Source organism: Astatotilapia calliptera, chromosome 6, assembly GCF_964374335.1.
Source record: "Astatotilapia calliptera chromosome 6, fAstCal68.1, whole genome shotgun sequence".
NCBI classification, from domain to species: domain Eukaryota; kingdom Metazoa; phylum Chordata; class Actinopteri; order Cichliformes; family Cichlidae; genus Astatotilapia; species Astatotilapia calliptera.
The window spans coordinates 44,197,284-44,215,964 of record NC_137427.1 but is presented as its reverse complement, the minus strand read 5'-3'; the positions used below and the strand labels follow the sequence as shown (position 1 = coordinate 44,215,964).

The window sequence follows — 18,681 nt, the reverse complement described above, 5'->3', positions numbered from 1 at the left end:
TCACCAACTTCTCTACAGCATAACAGTGTGCGCGTAACAGTAAACATGTTTTTTTTTTAAAAAGGAAAAAAATAAAAAGGAAACCAACCAACCAAAAAAAGATCTCACAGTACAAAATATGACTTCCTCAGAAGGAGAACTTTCCAACAAATCACCGAACGTGCATAAAATGTAAAAAAACAAAAAACAAAAACAACATACATAAATAGATAAACAATTAAAACAAAAACAACCAAACAAAAAAATAAATAAATAAAAATTTAACAGAAACAAAAAACAACTCAGTCCTATGCAAATCAATGCAGCAAGCTTGGAGAAGATTGTGCCGAACTGGTCCGAAGTTCAAGAGTATATTATATGATCCAGTTTCAATAAATAACAATGAAAATAAAAGGAACCAGCACACCAACAGTACAATAACCAGCACAACGGCCCAAGAAAACAATGCACAGGTGGCGTTAAACCTAAGGAGACCGTGAACCCTTAGCAGCATTACAGTGTCAAACTGAGGAGCTAACGAGGCTCACCCAGAAATCAAAGTTTTGACATAATCACTGGCCTCCTCTGCCGAAACAAAGTCCTTCTCGACACCCTTATATGTGATGCGGAGTCGCGCTGGATGAAGCAGGCCATACCGAACACCGTCAATGCCACGGAGTTGCTGCCTGACCGTGTTGAATGCAGCACGAGCCCGTGCCACCCTGGCGGTGTAGTCGGGGAAGACTGAAATGGTCCGATCTCCAACTTTAATCTGTCGGCGTTCTCTAGCACGTCGTAAAATGTCGACACAGTCAGTGTGGTAATGAAACCTGCATACAATGGCTCGTGGACGGTCGCCAGGCTTAGGTGCGGGTTGGAGGGTCCTGTGCGAACGATCCAAAAGCGGCTCCTTCCCCAGATCAAATGCTTCTTTTAGCAAGGAAGCTACAGCGGCAGTGGTGCACGTGTCAGGGCCCTCCGGTACTCCCACTATCCTAACATTGTTGCGCCGCGATCTGGACTCCAAATCTTCACACTTACTTTCCAGCTTGGCTACATGAGCTGTGAGACCCTTGATAGTGTTTTTCATCTCAGCTATATCATCAGAGCAGACAGTAAGTGCGTGCTCCATCTCCTTCACCGTACCTTTTAGCTCAGACATGGTAGCGTCATTTGCAGCTTTATCGATCGCCAGCTGCGTCTTCACCGCCTGCAGGTCGAACTTAATGGTAGACAAAGCATCACCCAGAGTATCCTGAAGTTCCTTTTTAAAGATGTCGGCGATATCTTTCCTCAGCGAAGCCAGCAACTCGACCTTGAGAGCCTCAATATCAGGATTAGCTTGACATGTGGGGGGCTTTGCAGGAGACGACGGCTCACTCGAGGGTGTGGTCGCGGTTTGCAAACTAGGCCTCAGTTGTGTCTGAATAGTACTGCGGGTTTTAACATTTTTTGCTGCCATTTTACGCCGGCCCGAGTAAAACTTCTCAACAAGACAATCCACAAACCAAAACAGGACTGAAAATACGGCCAAAACGCGCGAATAAATAACAATTTAATCGAAATCGGCGGGAGCTCCCAGACTCGCGTCCTACTCCATCAAAGCTCCGTACTTAGTGCTTTCTAACTGCATTCACACACATTCACACTGCGATGGATGCATCGGAGAGCAACTTGAGGTTAGTATCTTGCCCAAGAATACTTGAAATGCAGACTGGAGGAGCCAGGGATCGACACCAAGCTTCCGATCAGTAGGTAACCTGCTCTACAAGGGCGTAGATTGTCATGGGCGGAAGGGACAACGTCCCCACCAATATCCAGCGATTACTGAATTGTCCCCACCAATAATTTGATCTCTTCGAGTAAAGAAAAACAAACCCGATAGAAAGAAAACCGATCTGTCAGCGTCTCATTCACCCAGCGGTGCAGAAAGAGTTAAATCACCTCTACTGGAGTCCTACGTCATGTGACAAATATGGCCAATGTGATTGGCTGAGCCTTTCAGGGAGCTCTGTTCAGTTTCAGCAGCGGCAAACCTGCGCTGCGAGGAGGAGAGGAGGACGGCAGCAAAGAGGAAGAAGCTGGATGTAAGAAAGTGTTTTTCAAAGAAACCTGTGAGTCACTTAAAGCCAAGTTCACTCATAAAATGTGTCACAATAACGTTACAGGCTGTGCCAGGCTTTGGCCCACATCAGTCTAAAACTGTATGTAACCATGAATAACGTGTTGCCATGTCCACCAGGAGAGACCGGACAGTATAGATGTAAAACCAATATGCCAGCAGTTTATCTCAGTTAGTGAGAGGAGCAGGCCTGTGTTTGGCTGCTTCACATAGTGGACATTGAGTTGTTGTGTGGGGCATGTAGTCCATGTCTGTTGCTGTAACAGTAGCTCATGTTTAGAATAAAAGATCGCAGCTCACTGAGTTAATCGGGGCAATAGTGCCTCAAACGTTGCATCATTTTGCTGAGAGATCTGTTACTTTGTGGTCATCTTAGACGAGTAGTTTTATGGACAAAAACCAGCAGGTCACTCAGTGTTCCCTTAGTGCTAATGTATCAGAGATGTTGGTGTACTATAACTGAAGTAATGTTGTTAAGTCCTTAAAGTCATATTCTTTTATTGTCATGACTGTATTTGAAGCTATTTTTATTTTTGTATGATACCTGATTTATATGGAATATGGCTGAAGTAAACTAAAGCCTGAAATACTCAGTCATTTGTTTAATAGTACTTTAACATTATATAATTCACATATAAAACTATGAATTGTAATTTTAAATGGTTTAAAAGCACGTAGAATAGCATATGTAGGCAAGTATATTTCTCCTTTTTTGTTAATCAAGAAGGAAAAACAAAAAACAAAAACAGGGCAGGGTTCGGTGGTTGAATCATCCGTCCCCACCAATGCCCAAACCAAATCTACGCTCTTGCTGCTCTACCTCCTGAGCTACACCCCACATAGAAAGCGTCAGGCTTGGAAAATCCTGCTTGTATGTTTGCGTGTGAAGGAGACATGTTGTATAAAGTAAGAGCTCAGGCAGAGTAGAAAAGCGCTTTGTAAAAACCAGTCTATTAATCTAACAGACACACCCTACAACAACTCCAAACGCATGCAAAGTGGCGACAACTCCCACAGGAAGACAACGCTGTCTTTTGTGTAGCTGGTTTTAAGAAGTTTTCCATTGTTTCTTTTATGTTATATTAATTTACTGTTTAGGGAAAAAAGGATCGTGTTTTGGCTCCGATTGAGATCGACCTGTTATAGCTGCAAGAGCGAGTTATGCATTTTATTCTGAAATTTTAACCGGAAGTAAAAGTCATTTTTCTTGCGCTACCTTGAAAATAAAGTGGAGGCTGGTTGAAAGCGCCTCTTAAGTCATGTAAATTTTTTTACAACATGACTCTGTTTACGTGGGGCAGCTAGGAGTCTAAATATCCACGTGAGACTCCTTGGAGATCGGGCTGTTGGTTTGGCGACACGCTGCGGATGATACATTTCTGCTAGCCTAAAGCTGCTATAGTTAGCTAGCTACTACTCGCCAGGTTTGACTTTCTTGTGCTTTCCAAGCTGATAGCGCAGTGAGTGATGTGGAAAGTAACGTTTCAAGCGTTCGGTGTTTTGCTGTTGGCGTGGTTGTTGGGAAACTTTGTTCTGGGCTGGTTTCAGCAAAACACCAAACCCCAAACGCAGCACAGCGAGCAGCATCCGAGCAGAACCTCGGAGAGCCAGGACCAGAGCTGCTTCTGTCACGTAAGTAGCCCCAAACACGGAGCTTTTGTCACCGGAAACATACAGTTTGTTTTTTTAATAACATAGTTTGTTGTTCTTCATGAAGCTTGTAAAATGCGAAAGTCATACCACAGTTTTGTTTTTAGGAGCTTCCAGCACTTTCTACTGTCATTTTATTTTGACGTCACTGTGTACGTGAGATGCTAGTTAGCGACTGTCCATGAGTCCACAAATTGTTTTATTTTCTGCCATTTTGATAAATAAATAGATATAGTTACAGTTGACCGACTAAATTGGTATTTAAACCGAAATCTCTTCTTGTTTGTACTGAACAGTGAGTTAAGTCCTTAAAGTAGACTAATGAGCAGAGTCGAGAGCGCTCCTCTTCTTCCTCTCCTCGGACCCAGCAGCGAGTTAAACCAGCCGAAGTTCTTGCGAGTTGAGCGAAAAGCGTGGTGTGATCTGATTGGCTGTGTCAGAGCTCCCGCTTTACAGCCTCGTCACGGACATTGTAGTCTTTTGCGTAGAAGTTGCCAAGTGTCCCTAGCGACCTATAACATGTAGATGACTACAAACAGGGAGGCTCCGTCAGAGGGGCGGCGTTTGTTTTGACAGCGGCTTGTTTGTAGGCGGGGCTTCTGGCGGCATGGAAGTGCGGGTCTGTGATGACAGCACAGACATACAGCTGCTGCCGTGACATTTGGACAGTTACGTGGGGGGGAAGTTTTAATTTGAAGGAAGTTGAGACACAGAAAGCTGAAGGCGAACAACAGGATGCTGAGAAAAATGGTTCTTTTCCTGGCGCTCAGTGGACTGCTGCACTCTGAGGTCTGCTGTGGTTTGGTGTTTGTCATTAGTTTTTTGTCACAGTAAGATTGTCTTTGTGTTTCTGTAGTGTATATATAAGTATATATAATACTAGTGTAAAGGGTTTACAAAGGTTTCTAAAATACCCGCACGTAGTTTAGGTGTACTGCTCTTTGCAGAGCTGAGCAGTTGCTGCCATATGTTTTGTACGGTCATATCTTTGATAGCTTGAAAAGGAAAAGCCTGTTGTGAAATATAAAGAATGTGAAAGTACTTTACAAGTTTTTACAACTACATACTTGTAAAGTACTTGTTCGGTTTTGGTTCGAATAACTTTCTCTCTCGCACACACACACACACACGCACGCACGCACGCACGCACGCACACACACACACACACACGCACACGCACACACAGACTATTTATTTAAATGCAAAAAAGCCCCCAAACAATACAATGTCCATCTTTACTCAGTATTGAGGAATCATTGCATTGGATATTTTGTTAATAACATTTTATTTATGTTTCATTTTCTCTTAATTTCCAGACTAAAGTATTAATGAAGCATTTGAGACTCTAATCATGAGCTAAATGAACCGAAAGAGTGTCCGGAGCTGTTCTCCAGCCAGTTAGAGCAGATGTTTGGTGAGGTTTGAGGCTCTACCTGCTGTGCACAGAGCTGAGCTACCTAACAAAACTAGCCAGAGCCATTTGACTGACTGTTTACCAAGCTTCTTAACATGTGAATGCTGGGTTGTGTAATTCTTCAGTTCAAACACATTTGTAGGTTTTAGTCAGCAGCTGATGGTTTATAGAGCAGACAATGGGCCGTCGGCTTGGTGGGTTCAGGTAACACAGTGTGATGGATGTATTATGTATGAACGTGCAGGTAGGTGGTGGTTTATCTGATGGAGGAGCATCATCACCTGATCCTAATAGTTTTTCTTATTTTCTTAATGTCATTTCTATAACATGATTATAAATTTGTAACAGCAGCAAAATTACAATCCAGTCTTTATCAGAAATGTGAACCCTACCTGGGGGTGGGGGTTGTGTCAGGAACGGTATCCTAAATGTTTGCCAAAGCAAACGTGGCTCATTGATAAGAGGAGGCGAAGCCACAAAAAGACTTGACAGCAACTGTAATGTCTTCTAACAAGGCGCACTTTAGATTCTTACAGCGTTTTAATTTATTGTAAAGTTATAAAGAGAGCTGCCATCTATGGGTGTCCACAGAACAAGAAGCACAGTAGCAGGTGTTGTGTTCCTTTACATAAAACAACAGTTTTCCATCATAAATTCATGCAAAAGCGTACAAAGTGCTGCATAAAAACCCCCACCAAGTAGGGAACAACTGTCTAAATGTCCAAAATAGGGATGTGAGACTGCATGCACCTGCTAATGCTGCATGTTGCTGTCTCTATGAACTGAGTCTCTGGATCCATTTCAGCTGAACTTGTGTTTTAACTGTTTTGTTCTATCATGCTGTGGTTAAAAAAATCTTTCCAGGAATCTGTTCACCCAGATTAACTCGAGTCAGTCGGTCAGGAAGACCATTTAAGAACGGGATGATGGTTACTGCTCCTTAAAAACATGACCAGCTGACAGATGTAATAGTGGGCTGCTGTGTCTGTAACTGTGTTCAAACAGACACTTTGGAATAAAAGCTATACATCTGCTCCTCTCCTATGTGAGATCCCTCAGGGTAGGGCTGTTCGATATAACGATATATATCGGATGACGATATAAAAACATCTATCGTTTCATTTTACGCTGTCGTTTGTTTCGTGGTGTCGCAAAATAAACTGTTTACAGCAATATTTGTTCATGGTTCTGATGTCACTGTAGTGGTTATATTCATTTCTTAAAGTTCTCTCTTTCTCTTATATTTAATATAACCACACTACGGACAGACAAGCGCCTGTTTTTACTTGTTGTCATTAGCAACAACGACGGTAATACCATTGTGTGTCCGCTGGTTTAGTTTCCACATGAACCTTTCACAATAAAGCTCAAGATCCTGTTGAGACTTTTCAAAATAAACTGAATGACGTGAAAATGCAGATTATTTACAGATGAGAAGTAAAAAAGAGCCGCCAGGTGCTAAAAAATAAACCTTAGACTCAAACGTTAGAACAGGCTTTTCCCCGCAGCACGCCGTGTAATAAATACTCACAAAGAAAACGGTGCCGTTACAACTTATGACTAAAAATGTATCGTTTCATGCATCGGTTAAAACACTCGACTCCAGCTACAGCTGGAAACACTTCACACAAGTCGAGCTGCCCGAGATTCACAGGATTTACAGAAAATGTTCCATGTTTGTGATTTATATCGTTATCGCGATGATAGATCTTTTATATCGGGATTTGAGATCGTGGTCATATGGCACAGGCCTACCTCAGGGCTCACTTCTGTTGTCACCCATCAAAGTAAGAGCTTCACGGCAGTAATTTTGTCTTTAGGTGTTACATCTCCCAGTGAAGGCGTAACTATTATCACTGACTTTTGAAGTGCTCTCAGGCTACGTCCACACTAAAACGTTTTGGCCTCCCGTCCACACTGAGACGCCGTTTTCCTGAAGGGAAAACGCAGCGTTTTGAAAACGCTCTTGAAAACGCACACGTTTCAAAAGGGAGCTGCCCCGTCGCAGTGTGGACACTCGAAAACACAGACTTTCTAAAACGATGACTCATTTTAGTCATGTGATGCAGTCACGTGACCAATTAAGCTAAGATAGCGGAGGGCATTATACAGCAGTCGCCCTAAAAAGGATGAATATCCGTTTGTTCATGCTCCAGATAGCTTTCCTTCAAAGTCTTTAATTCTCACTCGCGTTTGCGCAGGACTGGAACGTCAGCGTTTTCATCCGTTTCAATGTGGACGCACACCTCTGTGAAAACGACTGAAAACACCAGTGTGGACGTGGAGCGTTTTCAAATCCAGCCGGGCTAGTGTGGACGTAGCCTCAATCTCATCCATGGCAAAACTGAGGCTGCCGAGTCTGGACTGATCGTAAGAGTTTGAACAAACGTCAGGGTGCAGACTTTGACTTGTACTGCGTGACGTCAGTCAGGTTTTAGTTTCTAGCACACAGCTTCACTTAAAACATCTGAAATGACCCGGACATTATGATTATTTTTACTGTTTTAGCATGAGTGGAAACACTGTGACACTGTTATTTAGAGATGAGGTGTCATTAGTAAACGAAGTGTCCTGCTTTGCTTCAGCTCACAGGCGTCCTGGATGACTGCTTCTGTGACGTCGAAAGCATCGACATTTTCAACAACTTGAAGATCTACCCCCGCATCAGGAAGCTGACAGAGAGAGACTACTTCAGATACTACAGGGTAAGAGCTGCGCCTTCGCTCCGGCTACAGTGGAAGCACAGTGTGGCTCAGTGCAGTAGTAAAAGTAGTATGTAAAAACAGATGGAAATCACATGGATCTCTTTTGCGTGTGTGTGCACATGTTGTCTTTTTGCAGGTCTTTGTGTTTACTGGCACATGTTGTCACAACATGATTTACTGTTAGACCTCAGTGGTCTGTGTCCTCCCACAGTAAGAGCACACCGTGAACATGCAGACACTAAAGCCGGTGCACCTGAGCGTCACACCAAGGACGTTCTTGTTTTAAATACAAGACCCAGAGATGCTACAGGACGAATCGGTCACGGTTTATTCACAGGCCAGAAAACAAGAATCAAACAAACAATCCTAAAAACAACATATACATGAGCATTCCCAGGAATACATGAACACAATTCTAACAAAACTTCTAAAGTTCGTTAGAATAACACTCAGTCCCACGATGCAACTGCTCCCACAACCCAGAACGAATCTTCTTTATTTTTCAAACCGGGGGAGTCATTTCCAGGCCGGTCCCAGGAGGACGAGGAGAAGCCTCCCATCTCAGTCTCGTCCCATCACAGCCCAACTTATGCTCCGCCCTTGAGCCGCGCGCTCGCTGCCACAGCGTCTTCCCTCGTGGCATCGCCCTGCAAGCAGAGAAGCATCGTCTGGGAATCTGGCCTGGTTTATAGCCATGGCGATCCTCTCCCAACACAGCTGCACCCGGTGAACAGCAGTGGAGTCACTGCTCACAAACGCAGGTAGAGGTGCAGCTGTGCTACGCCCCTGACGAGAGGGCAGCACACTGTTGCCATCGTCTGGCTTCTGCGCGTTCCTTCCCTTCACATCAGGGCCTCCCTCAGTGCTCAGCCAGCTTCCTTTAAACAGGCCCTTTCACCAGCTGATAGGCCACGCCCACACCTCAGCAGGTAATCACTATCAGCCAACTTGTCCCAAGCCCAGCCAGTCCACAGTGGGTTAAAACAATGTAAAAACATCAGAATAGTTTCATGCAAATAAAAACTACACTCACAAATAAACACTAAAACCACTGATGAAAGACAAATATAAATTCCCACTGTGGGACAAACATGCTGTGAATGCTTTGGGACGTCCTTTCCCTCGGCTCCCGCCGTGCAGCTGTTGGATGACACGGTCCTAAACATCTGTGTAAATGATTCTCACATAGAATCATGTAGCACTTTCTTTTCCTTTCTTCTTGTGTCTCTAGTTTGGGTGTTACAGAACAGGAAGTGATGTCTGAATCTTGTACCGGTGTCGTGCTACACTGTGGTTTGACAGTGCTGCCATAAAAAGTCGTGCAGTCTCCTGGAAAGAGCTACGCTTGATGAAGATGTTGCTGCACTTCTGTCTAGCTGTGTTTTTATTAGTACAGCAGTCTGAACAGCACTGGTGTAAAGTCAGCAACCACGAGCAGGTAAATGCTGTCAGGCGCAGAGGGAGCGAGACAGCAGACTGATCTGCAGCTCTGATCTATATCAGCTGCTCCAGTTCTGTGAGCTTGTAGATCATCTCGTTTTTAAGGAGACCAAAATGCTGCGCACCACCTCCCTCAGCTGCAGCTTGCAGCACAAACATGTTGTTTCTGGCAACACTAAATGGGATCGATCTGTGCTAATCACTGTATGTGACCTTTCAAACGGCTGACACATTCAAATCTTTTAATGCCATAGTGTTAAACATGTTTTCACAAATCGATTGTGTGCGTTTGGTGTAGGAGGTGGGGTGGAGGCTCAGGGGTCGCCTGTAGCACCGTCACACTGAGGTGCAGCGGCGCTTGAACAGGAGGCCGGCTGCTCTGTTGGTGTCTGAGCAGCGCACACACACTGTGCTCATTCATTCACACTGCAGACCTGAGGCCACTTAGATGGATGTAGTGCGGGTGTCACTTCAGTGTGACTTGTACACAGACCAGAGTGTACGTGGAGAGAAGACGCACAGCAGACAAACACTTTCCTGTGTCTGTTTCAGTTCAGCTTCCAGCTTCCTCTGCCCTGCTGCCAGTCACACGCGTTGTCTCCCACTGTCGCCGTTCCTCGCTGTCAGGACTGGGTCACCGCGTCACGCTGGCCCATCCGTCTCCCGATTAGGCGTCGCACCCTGACGAGAGGGCAGCGGGTCCCTCGTTTCACCTGGCTTCACACATTCCTCCTCATATCTGGGGCCGCTCAGCTAGTCTGCTTTTAAAAGGTCACAGCTGATAGGCCACTTCTGGACACACCCACACCTCAGCAGGTGATCCCTATCAGCTAATTTGTCCCATGTGCAGCCAGACCACGGTGGACTAAAACAGAGTCAAATAAAACAATAGAACCATGCAAATTCAGTTTTATTTCCACAGCGTCAAATCACAACAAGTCTCCTCACGGCGCTTTGTGTCGTACAGCAGATACAGAGAAACACCCAACAATCACATGACCCCCCAAATAAAAACTACTCTCATGAATAAACACTAAAAATGAATAAAACCAATGTACCAGATAAATACAAATCTCCACCGTGTGACACACACACACACAGTTGTGTTGTAACCAGTGCTCTGATTGGTACGCTTCAGAAAGGCCAGTGAAAGTTTCAGGCTTGTGTCTGTAATGGTTTTAATATGTTCACGTTGTGAGCGAGCACGAAACACGGTGGGAGTGGCTGAGTATACCGTAACACACACGCATCATAGTAAATATGTGTTCTTTGGATCATACGGTGTTTGTGTGAATGGCAGCGGGGCGAGCAGGATGCTTACAGGTGAAACGAGCGTGTGTCCTACGTGCACGTCAGCAGCTGTCCACAGTCAGTGGGCACTGGCCTCCGTTTGCTTCCCCTGTGAAATCTCCACTGTCTAAAAACACGATGTGAGCCACGCACAGCTGTGGAGCCGACGCTTTCACACGCCACGCCCTCGTCCTTGATTTCTCTCGTTCACTGAAGCCTGATTGAGCCTACAGTGACAGGCAGCGAGCGTCTGCTTGTCCTTCACATGTGGACGAGCCACTGCTTGCTTCCTGCCTCGGTCATAATAACAGTAATAATAAATGAGCAGGTGCTGAGTGTCTGTGTCTGTGCTGCAGGTGAACCTGAAGCGACCGTGTCCTTTCTGGCCTGATGACGGACACTGCTCCATCAAAGACTGCCACGTGGAGCCCTGCCCCGAGGTCAGCCAGCCTTACTCCAACATGGTCTCTTTTTACTGCCTGTCAGTCACACGTCGGCTCGTTGAGGACGGAGACGACCGCCTCCTAACTAGCTGTCACATACTGCATTAAATGTATTTTCTCAGGGGAAGCTGTGTGAACATTGTCACCTATCATTGTTTGATGGTCTGTGTTCCGTTTCACAGAGCAAGGTTCCTGTTGGCATCAAGTCTGGGAACTACAACAAGGTGAGACCAGCTGTTCCTGACTAAGCTGCACCACTTGGAGTTACCACGTACAGCTGTGGTCACCTGCTTGCCTGCACATGAGTGCTGTATATATTTGGACTGTTGTTTTTCCAGGGTGCAGTTCCTGCAGCTCAGGACTTTAAAAGCCAAGACTAAGGTGGAGAAAGGTGCAGATATTTTGGGTTTTCTCTCACTCTGGCTCAGAGGTGTAGACCGGGCACTTCTGCTGGTCTGGTGTACTCCTGGCTGATATTTGACTGCGTCGGTTTCAGTGATTCACATGTTAAACAGCACATGTAACATGGGGGTGCTGGAGGACACGAGTGGGCTGACACACGGCACCTTCTTCCTGTATTGACTGTTGGTGCTCCCTCCCAGACACCTCTGACCAATGAGTGGACTGAAGAAGAGTGTCAGTGGGTAGTGAGTGTGTAGCAGTGTTTGTCATCATTGTGTGTGCAGTTATGAGTGAAGCTTTGTGGTGTTTCCTGAACGTTTGTGCTGTGCACCACAGAATGTCAGTCATGTGTGAATCAGTCCTGCTTCAGGTCTCTGGGTGTAACTGCAGCTCGTGCACTAGTGCACTGCAGCAGTGAAATGTCAGGAGTTTGTTTCACTGCTTGACATATTAACACAATTTCTACCAACGTTGTTAATTTAGCCGAGGTACTCGCTGCCGCTCGGGTCAACACCAAACCCAAAAAGTGAGTCGTGGTCATGAAAGACGAGCAGCTGATCTTCAGCCTGAGCTGACAGAGTCACAGCAGTGAGGGGAAGTCAGGTTCTCCACAGGGACCTGTGGGATCGTGCCAGGAAATCCGACTAAGTCAAAGCACTGCTGGAGCATTCTTAGATCCAAAGGCTAAACACCTTCTGGTTTTGATGTCATCATCATTATTGTTGTGCTGTACGAGGCACTTTTGTGCGTTTTGTGTAAACACTGTCAGGTATGGAAGTATTGATGCGTCTGAGCTGTGTGATTTGCACGCAGGTTTGTGGGTGAGCCTCGTTCCCCTTCCCTCTGCAGTGTTGTGTGTGTTTGTGCTAACCAAACAAGGACTGCTTACCTGATCAGTGGTTATGACACTTTGCATATTAATGATCATAACCTGCCCTCCCAGCCCGTTGTTCACTCAGTGGGCTGGTTTCAGAACCGTGGGAACATGTGGCTGAGTCGTCGCAGTGAATCCACGTTAGGTGGACATGCCAGCGCTGCACTGTTGTGCACGCACTCTGAGATCAGACAGCAGACACTTGCTGTGACGGCGGCCTCGTAGCTGCTGTCGTCTCTTACTTTAGAGGAAGTTTCAGAGCTGCTGCATTTGTTCCAGCACTTTCTGGACTGACCGCACACACAGCCACTCTTCTTATCTCCTCTGATAGCTTCTACGTGGAGACGCTGAGAGCAGAGTGTTTGTCGCTCTTGGCCAACAGCCTGGTGTTTGCCTTGAAATGACCCAGAAGTGTTTGCACATCTGCTCTGGTCTCGGTCAGGGGCAGATGTTTCCCGACCATCAGCTGGGAGACGCAGCCAGACTTAAAGCGAGCCTTTCTCAGAGTGGCAGTGAGAAGTACCAGAGGTGCTTTGACAGTCAGGGAGAGGTCACAGTGAAATCAAAGGATTTGAATATGATAGAAATATTAAAAACTCCTCTAAATGTAACTGGGACGCAGAGGCTGCTGTTTCAGGCACAAACCGGTTTGACTGCTTTTGCTTGGGTACTACTGAATGTGTCCTTTTAAAACATGGCACCGAGATTGGACGAGTCACATGTTTGTGCTTCTTTGTTTCAGTTCCTGAAATATTTCACTTTGACTGAGCCAAATAATCTCATTTAGAAGATTTCAGTTTGCAGCTGTGTTTATGGAGCACTCGCTGCTCCTCTGATTCTTCATGTGAGTCAATGGTTGGACCTGGGGGTGGAGCTGGAACTGGGGGAGGAGCTGGAGCTGGAACTGGGGGAGGAGCTAGAGTTGAGGCTGGGGCTAGAACTGGGGGAGGGGCTAGAGTTGGGGCTGGGGGTGGGGGTTGTAAAAGTGTCTGTGCAGCAGATATTTCCTTACTCTTCGTCTTGATGTTCACTCAGAAACAAGAAGTATTAGTTTTTTCTTCCGTTGTTAAATCAAAGCACAGATTTATAAGAATCATGTATTGGGCTCACTTTTCATGACCGAGCGTTGTATTATCAGGTCACACTGGGCTGTGCTTACCTGGCAGGAGCAGAAGGTGAAGCAGGATTTAACCTCGGAGTTATGTTTGTGTCTTTGTGAGACGGTTGAGTGTTGGGCTGTTGTGTACAGCAGCTGTTGTTTGGGGCGATCGTGGCTCAAGAGTTGGCGGTTTGTCTTGTAATCGGAAGGTTGCCGGTTCGAGCCCCGGCTTGGACAGTCTCGGTCGTTGTGTCCTTGGGCAAGACACTTCACCCGCTGCCTACTGGTGGTGGTCAGAGGGCCCGGTGGCGCCAGTGTCCGGCAGCCTCGCCTCTGTCAGTGCGCCCCAGGGTGGCTGTGGCTACAATGTAGCTGCCATCACCAGTGTGTGAATGTGTGTGTGACAGGTTGTGTAGAGCGCTTTACAAACACAGGCCATTTAGCATTTTACATAATTACAGGCTGGAACACTTTCATCGAGCCCAGTGAAGTAAAGATGATGTGAGTGGTGTCATTACTGTGATAAACAGTGTTATTAAGAATCCCTCCTGTGTCCAGTACTCGCAGGCGGCCAATACGATGTCGGACGTGGTGGAGTGCCAGCAGGCCAAGGAGCTGGGGGCCATCAACAGCACCCTGAGGTGAGTCCACAGACCTCCTGCTCTGTCTTTATCTGCAGCTTGTTTTCACCGGGCCTCAGCAGCTCAAACATTTACCAGTGTGTGACCGGCAGCTGCTGGTAGTTTTCCACCAGGCGACACTTCAAAGTGCAGACCGAGCCCACCGGGGCTCTCTCCTGCAGGAACCGTGGAGGTTCCTTTGTGAAGCAGCGGACCGGCTGGTGCAAACAGACAGGATGTGACGGTGCATTACAAACACCAAGCCGCTTTACTCACGTGGGTTTGAAATGTAACAAATAAAGAGGCAGGAGGCAGCATCTCCTGATGAAAACTCACATCACATCCGCTGATGTGGCCAGATGTGCACCTCTCAGACCGTCTAACCTCGCGTGACGCAGTGACCACACGACTGAACGCTGCTCCGTGTTAATGACACGTCGGTAAAGAAGAACCACTCCATGATTGCTTTGTTCTGGTCGGCACTTCCTCTCCTCCAACAGCAGCGCCGCTGTGACGTCATTTACAGTTTGTGCTGCGCGTGTGCACGGCAGTCTGCGCCTTCATGTCGTCCCTGCCCACGCAGCACAATGCAGTGAGCTTAGATGACACGTCAGAGCTGAAATGCACAAATCGGACCTTTACATGCATCTTTGCATATTCTGATCCTGAGTCAGTTTTCACAGGGCGGCTATCAACCTCTGGAATTGAAAGAATCCTTCGATCCGGATCAGTTATTAGACGTCTGGTTTAGCGACTTTATGCTCGTCTTGTAACCCTCCATGTGATCTCCCAGTCTCATCTCTTAGCAGAATATCTCACCCATGTAGTGTTTAGAGAGGTTGAGCTTCTCTTACTTCCTTTCATTTAGTTTAACCTCGTTGTGTTTACCTGGAATTTGAAATGGGCTTGAGCTCATCACAGATCTGAGCCATCAGTTCTGGCTGCACTGGTTTCTCCCCTGTCTCTGCTCCCAGTGTCCAGTTTGTGCACCTCCTCACACACAGAGGCACAGATGAGACTGGGCTTAAGCAAAGGCACGTGTAATAAACTGACAGCGACTCCACAGACGCACACTTAAGTGCATGTGGAGTTTGCATGTGCAGTAAGGGAAACATCCCTGCAGCTTTTGCAGGGTGATGCTGGTTTCAGACTCACGTGACCTTTACTGGAAACTGTTTAAAGTCAACAGACATCCTTCATTAAGAATCAAGTGATGGGAGACGACGTTTAAGAAAAGTTTGAAAATGAACATTTACGTGGACGTTGTGATCAGACTGTGATCTCCTGTTTGGTCTTCATGTCTTGTTAGCTGTCGAGTAAAGCTCACAGTTAGAACGTGTGTGTATTTTTTCCGGTTCCAGTAACCAGAGTAAGGAGGCGTTCGCTGACTGGGCGAGACACGACGACGCTCAGGATCACTTCTGTGAGCTGGACGGTGAGCATCTCTTTCTCTGCGTATCTGTGAGGGCAGCACTATGAGGCATCAAACTTCACACCCAGGGCAAATTCCTCATTTACAAAAACCCAAAGTACAAACCTGTAACAGGCACGATGTGTCCTTATTCCAGCTCTTTACATGAACTTTCCTGTACTCAGTTAAACGGCACATTTGTAGCCGCACTGCTAAGAAGCAAATATCTCTAATGATGACCCCGAGCCACTGCCATCACAGGCTTTTTTAATCCATGAAATGTGTTTCAGATGAGACGTCTCCAGATGCCGAGTATGTGGATCTGCTCCTGAATCCGGAGCGATACACCGGATATAAGGGTCCGTCAGCCTGGAGAGTGTGGAACAGCATCTACGAGGAGAACTGCTTCAAGTAAGCCTGGAGCTCCCTGCACAGAGATGCTCATCTTTGAGGTGCTACTGAAAATGTGTTTTTGTGTCCACAGGCCCCGGTCGGTGTATCGACCTCTGAACCCTCTGGCTCCCAGCAGAGGTGAGGATCAAAGTTAGAGCTGCTACCGGCAGACGCGGCTGAACAGTTAGAAGAGCAACATGACAGGAAGCTCTCAGAAATGCTTCAGTTAGGTCGTTTATACCGACTACTGTCTGCATGTTTGAGAGCCCAGGAAACAGCTCGTGAGGTGCTGTTTACGCGTTTGCTGTAGAAGCAACCCGCTGCTCGCCTCCTGCAGTCTGACTACAGGCCGGTCTTTCTGGAAACGGTGACCGGTGTGGAAGAACCGGAATGGCCTGTGCAGGCACTCGGCTCCCTGACAGCACACCTTCATTCAGGTGGCAGACTGTGCTGGCAGCATGACATCACTTCAGTCTGCTATGAGCACAACTGACAGCATCCAAACAGGGACACAACTACTGCAGCCGCGTCTGGAATGGCACAGGCCATTCCGGTTCTTCCACACCGGTCACCGTTTCCAGAAAGACCGGCCTGTAGTCAGACTGCAGGAGGCGAGCAGCAAAGACGTAAACAGCACCTCACGAGCTGTTTCCTGGGCTCTCAAACATGCAGACAGTAGTCGGTATAAACGACCTAACTGAAGCATTTCTGAGAGCTTCCTGTCATGTTGCTCTTCTAACTGTTCACACATCAGTGTACCTGCTTCAGCATGCTAGCCTCCTCCTGTTTATTGCATACTGCGTCACAGGGTACTGAATAAAGAGCTGGATTAAAACGCAGGCTCTTCAGTGTATTTTTCGTGCACCCTAGATGTCTGTGTGTGAAACTAGAGCTCATACGTTCAGAGGTTAGTTAGTGTGTGGTATGTGTATGCCTAATCACTGCACCGATCTAACAGTTTCCTTCTGTTTCTGTGTTCAGGAGACGATGATGGTGAGTAAACTAAACTTCTGTTGACTTGGATGTGTTTCAGCCGTGTTGAAACCTAACTCTTCTTGTCCGTGTCGCTCGTGTTGCAGGGGAAGGTTTCTACACCTGGCTTGAAGGTGGGTTCTGCCTCGTGTGCTCACGCCTGCACCACCCAGACTGACCTGAAGAACGCTGTTATCATTCTTTGTCATGTAAATCACATAAAGCTGAAGTGTCTGTGTAGCTACAGTAGGCATGTCACTTCCTGTGGTTTTCAGCGTCTGTGTTCTGAAGCTGAACTGGTCTCGTCTCTGCTTCCTCTGGAAGACTTTGTGTGGGCAGGCTGACTGCTGACAGGAGGCCACAGAACACAGAGCTGTGGCTCATCACAGCCTGATGCGTAGATGCCGGACGCCTCATGGTGCTGTGATGAAATGCTGCTTCAGGCACTCCTGTGGATGTGATGTTCCACGCCGTTAAAGTTGTTGTAGCACACCCCCTCTCTGTGATGAAAGCTGGCCTCTCATGTCACGTCCATGTCCCTTATTTAAAGTCCTGTGCTCAGTAGCTGCTGGGTCTTCTGGATCTCTGCACCGTCACAAGTAGAGCTGATGTCCCAACACTACCAAACACATTTATTACAGATATTGAGGTTTTCATCACACAGTTACATCTGTGGGATAAGTCTGCCTGTAGTGTGGCGCCGGGTCCAGAGTTCTACTGTAGTTCTGGTTGATGTTTAAGGCAGGACTATAAATCAGACATCTCGTCCCCCAGTGTTATACAGTTTTGGGTGGACTGAAGCTTTAAGCTGAGCTTGGTTGGATTCTGATTTTAAGAAACCCGTTGTCATCGCTGTCTCTCCAGGTTTATGTTTGGAGAAGAGAGTTTTCTACAGACTCATCTCGGGCCTCCACAGCAGCATCAACATCCACCTGTGTGCCGAGTACCTGCTGGACGGTACGACATCATACAGAGCAAACACAGCTTGGGTGTTATGGCCACCACAGTATTGTTTTATTTGGATGACAGCGTAGTGTGCTAAGATACCAGCTAATGTTAGCTAGCTTGGTTAGCAGCCACCTGCTAGTTATTGCTAAGTAACAGACTAATAAAATAAATCACTGACCAAAGCTGGAGCTCGACCTGGGATCATTACAGTACACGTCTCTTTAGCAGAATCTGCTGAAGCACGGCTGATGAGGCGCATGTACATTTTGCTTTTGGGATTAGTTATGCTGATGAACTGACTCAGTGATGGTGTTTTTCATGCTGTAAGCTGTTGTTGTTTGGCTCTTCAGAGGGATGGGGACGCTCAGTGTGGGGTCCAAACGTCCAGGAGTTTCGTCAGCGTTTTGACATGGCAGAGACAAAGGGGGAGGGCACGCGACGCCTGAAAAACCTCTACTTCCTGTACCTGATCGAGCTGCGGGCGCTCTACAAGGTGGCTCCGTACTTTGAACGAGCCATCGTCAACCTATACACGGGAAATGCTCAGGAGGACGGAGAGACCAAAGACCTGCTGCTGCACATCTTCAACGAGATCAAGTAAGAAGGAGGAGCTTGATTGTTGTCAGGAGAGTCCAAGACCAGCACGAGCTGAAACCCATGGATATCTTAGTGGGGTTGTTTTGTTTCCTACAGACTCCCATCAGGAGTTAGTGGGACCTACTACATCAGTGTTTTATTTTCTTATTTGACCCCTTAAAGAAAATGTTGTGGGGTAAAGCAGCTTCCGCGACTCAGTATAGACCCAAACGCCTGGAGTCGGCACCCAGCTAAGCTGATAGCTTCCTCCCTCCATGGCTGCCATGGATGTGCTGCAGTCCTGTAGAGGATTGCGCTGTTCCGAAAGCTGTTGTGACCGAGC

At 46.8% G+C, this 18,681-nt stretch overlaps 1 protein-coding gene across 2 annotated transcripts in view; it reads left to right on the top strand.

The window, feature by feature from the left end:
* The first annotated feature begins 3,288 nt into the window (after positions 1 to 3,288).
* ero1b (endoplasmic reticulum oxidoreductase 1 beta) overlaps positions 3,289 to 18,681 on the top strand; it is a 17,935-nt gene continuing 2,542 nt past the window's right edge. The window contains exons 1-12 of one of the 2 annotated variants that reach the window (XM_026172160.2): positions 3,289 to 3,733; positions 7,751 to 7,870; positions 10,957 to 11,040; positions 11,226 to 11,267; positions 13,977 to 14,059; positions 15,400 to 15,473; positions 15,740 to 15,860; positions 15,934 to 15,980; positions 16,824 to 16,835; positions 16,922 to 16,948; positions 17,679 to 17,771; positions 18,113 to 18,359. In XM_026172160.2, coding sequence (XP_026027945.1) covers positions 3,569 to 3,733; positions 7,751 to 7,870; positions 10,957 to 11,040; positions 11,226 to 11,267; positions 13,977 to 14,059; positions 15,400 to 15,473; positions 15,740 to 15,860; positions 15,934 to 15,980; positions 16,824 to 16,835; positions 16,922 to 16,948; positions 17,679 to 17,771; positions 18,113 to 18,359 — 1,115 coding nt within the window. In that variant the 5' untranslated portion in view covers positions 3,289 to 3,568. Of the gene's footprint in view, positions 3,734 to 4,380; positions 4,541 to 7,750; positions 7,871 to 10,956; positions 11,041 to 11,225; positions 11,268 to 13,976; positions 14,060 to 15,399; positions 15,474 to 15,739; positions 15,861 to 15,933; positions 15,981 to 16,823; positions 16,836 to 16,921; positions 16,949 to 17,678; positions 17,772 to 18,112; positions 18,360 to 18,681 lie in introns of those variants that run through there. The other variant, XM_026172161.2, reaches the window with a different exon arrangement.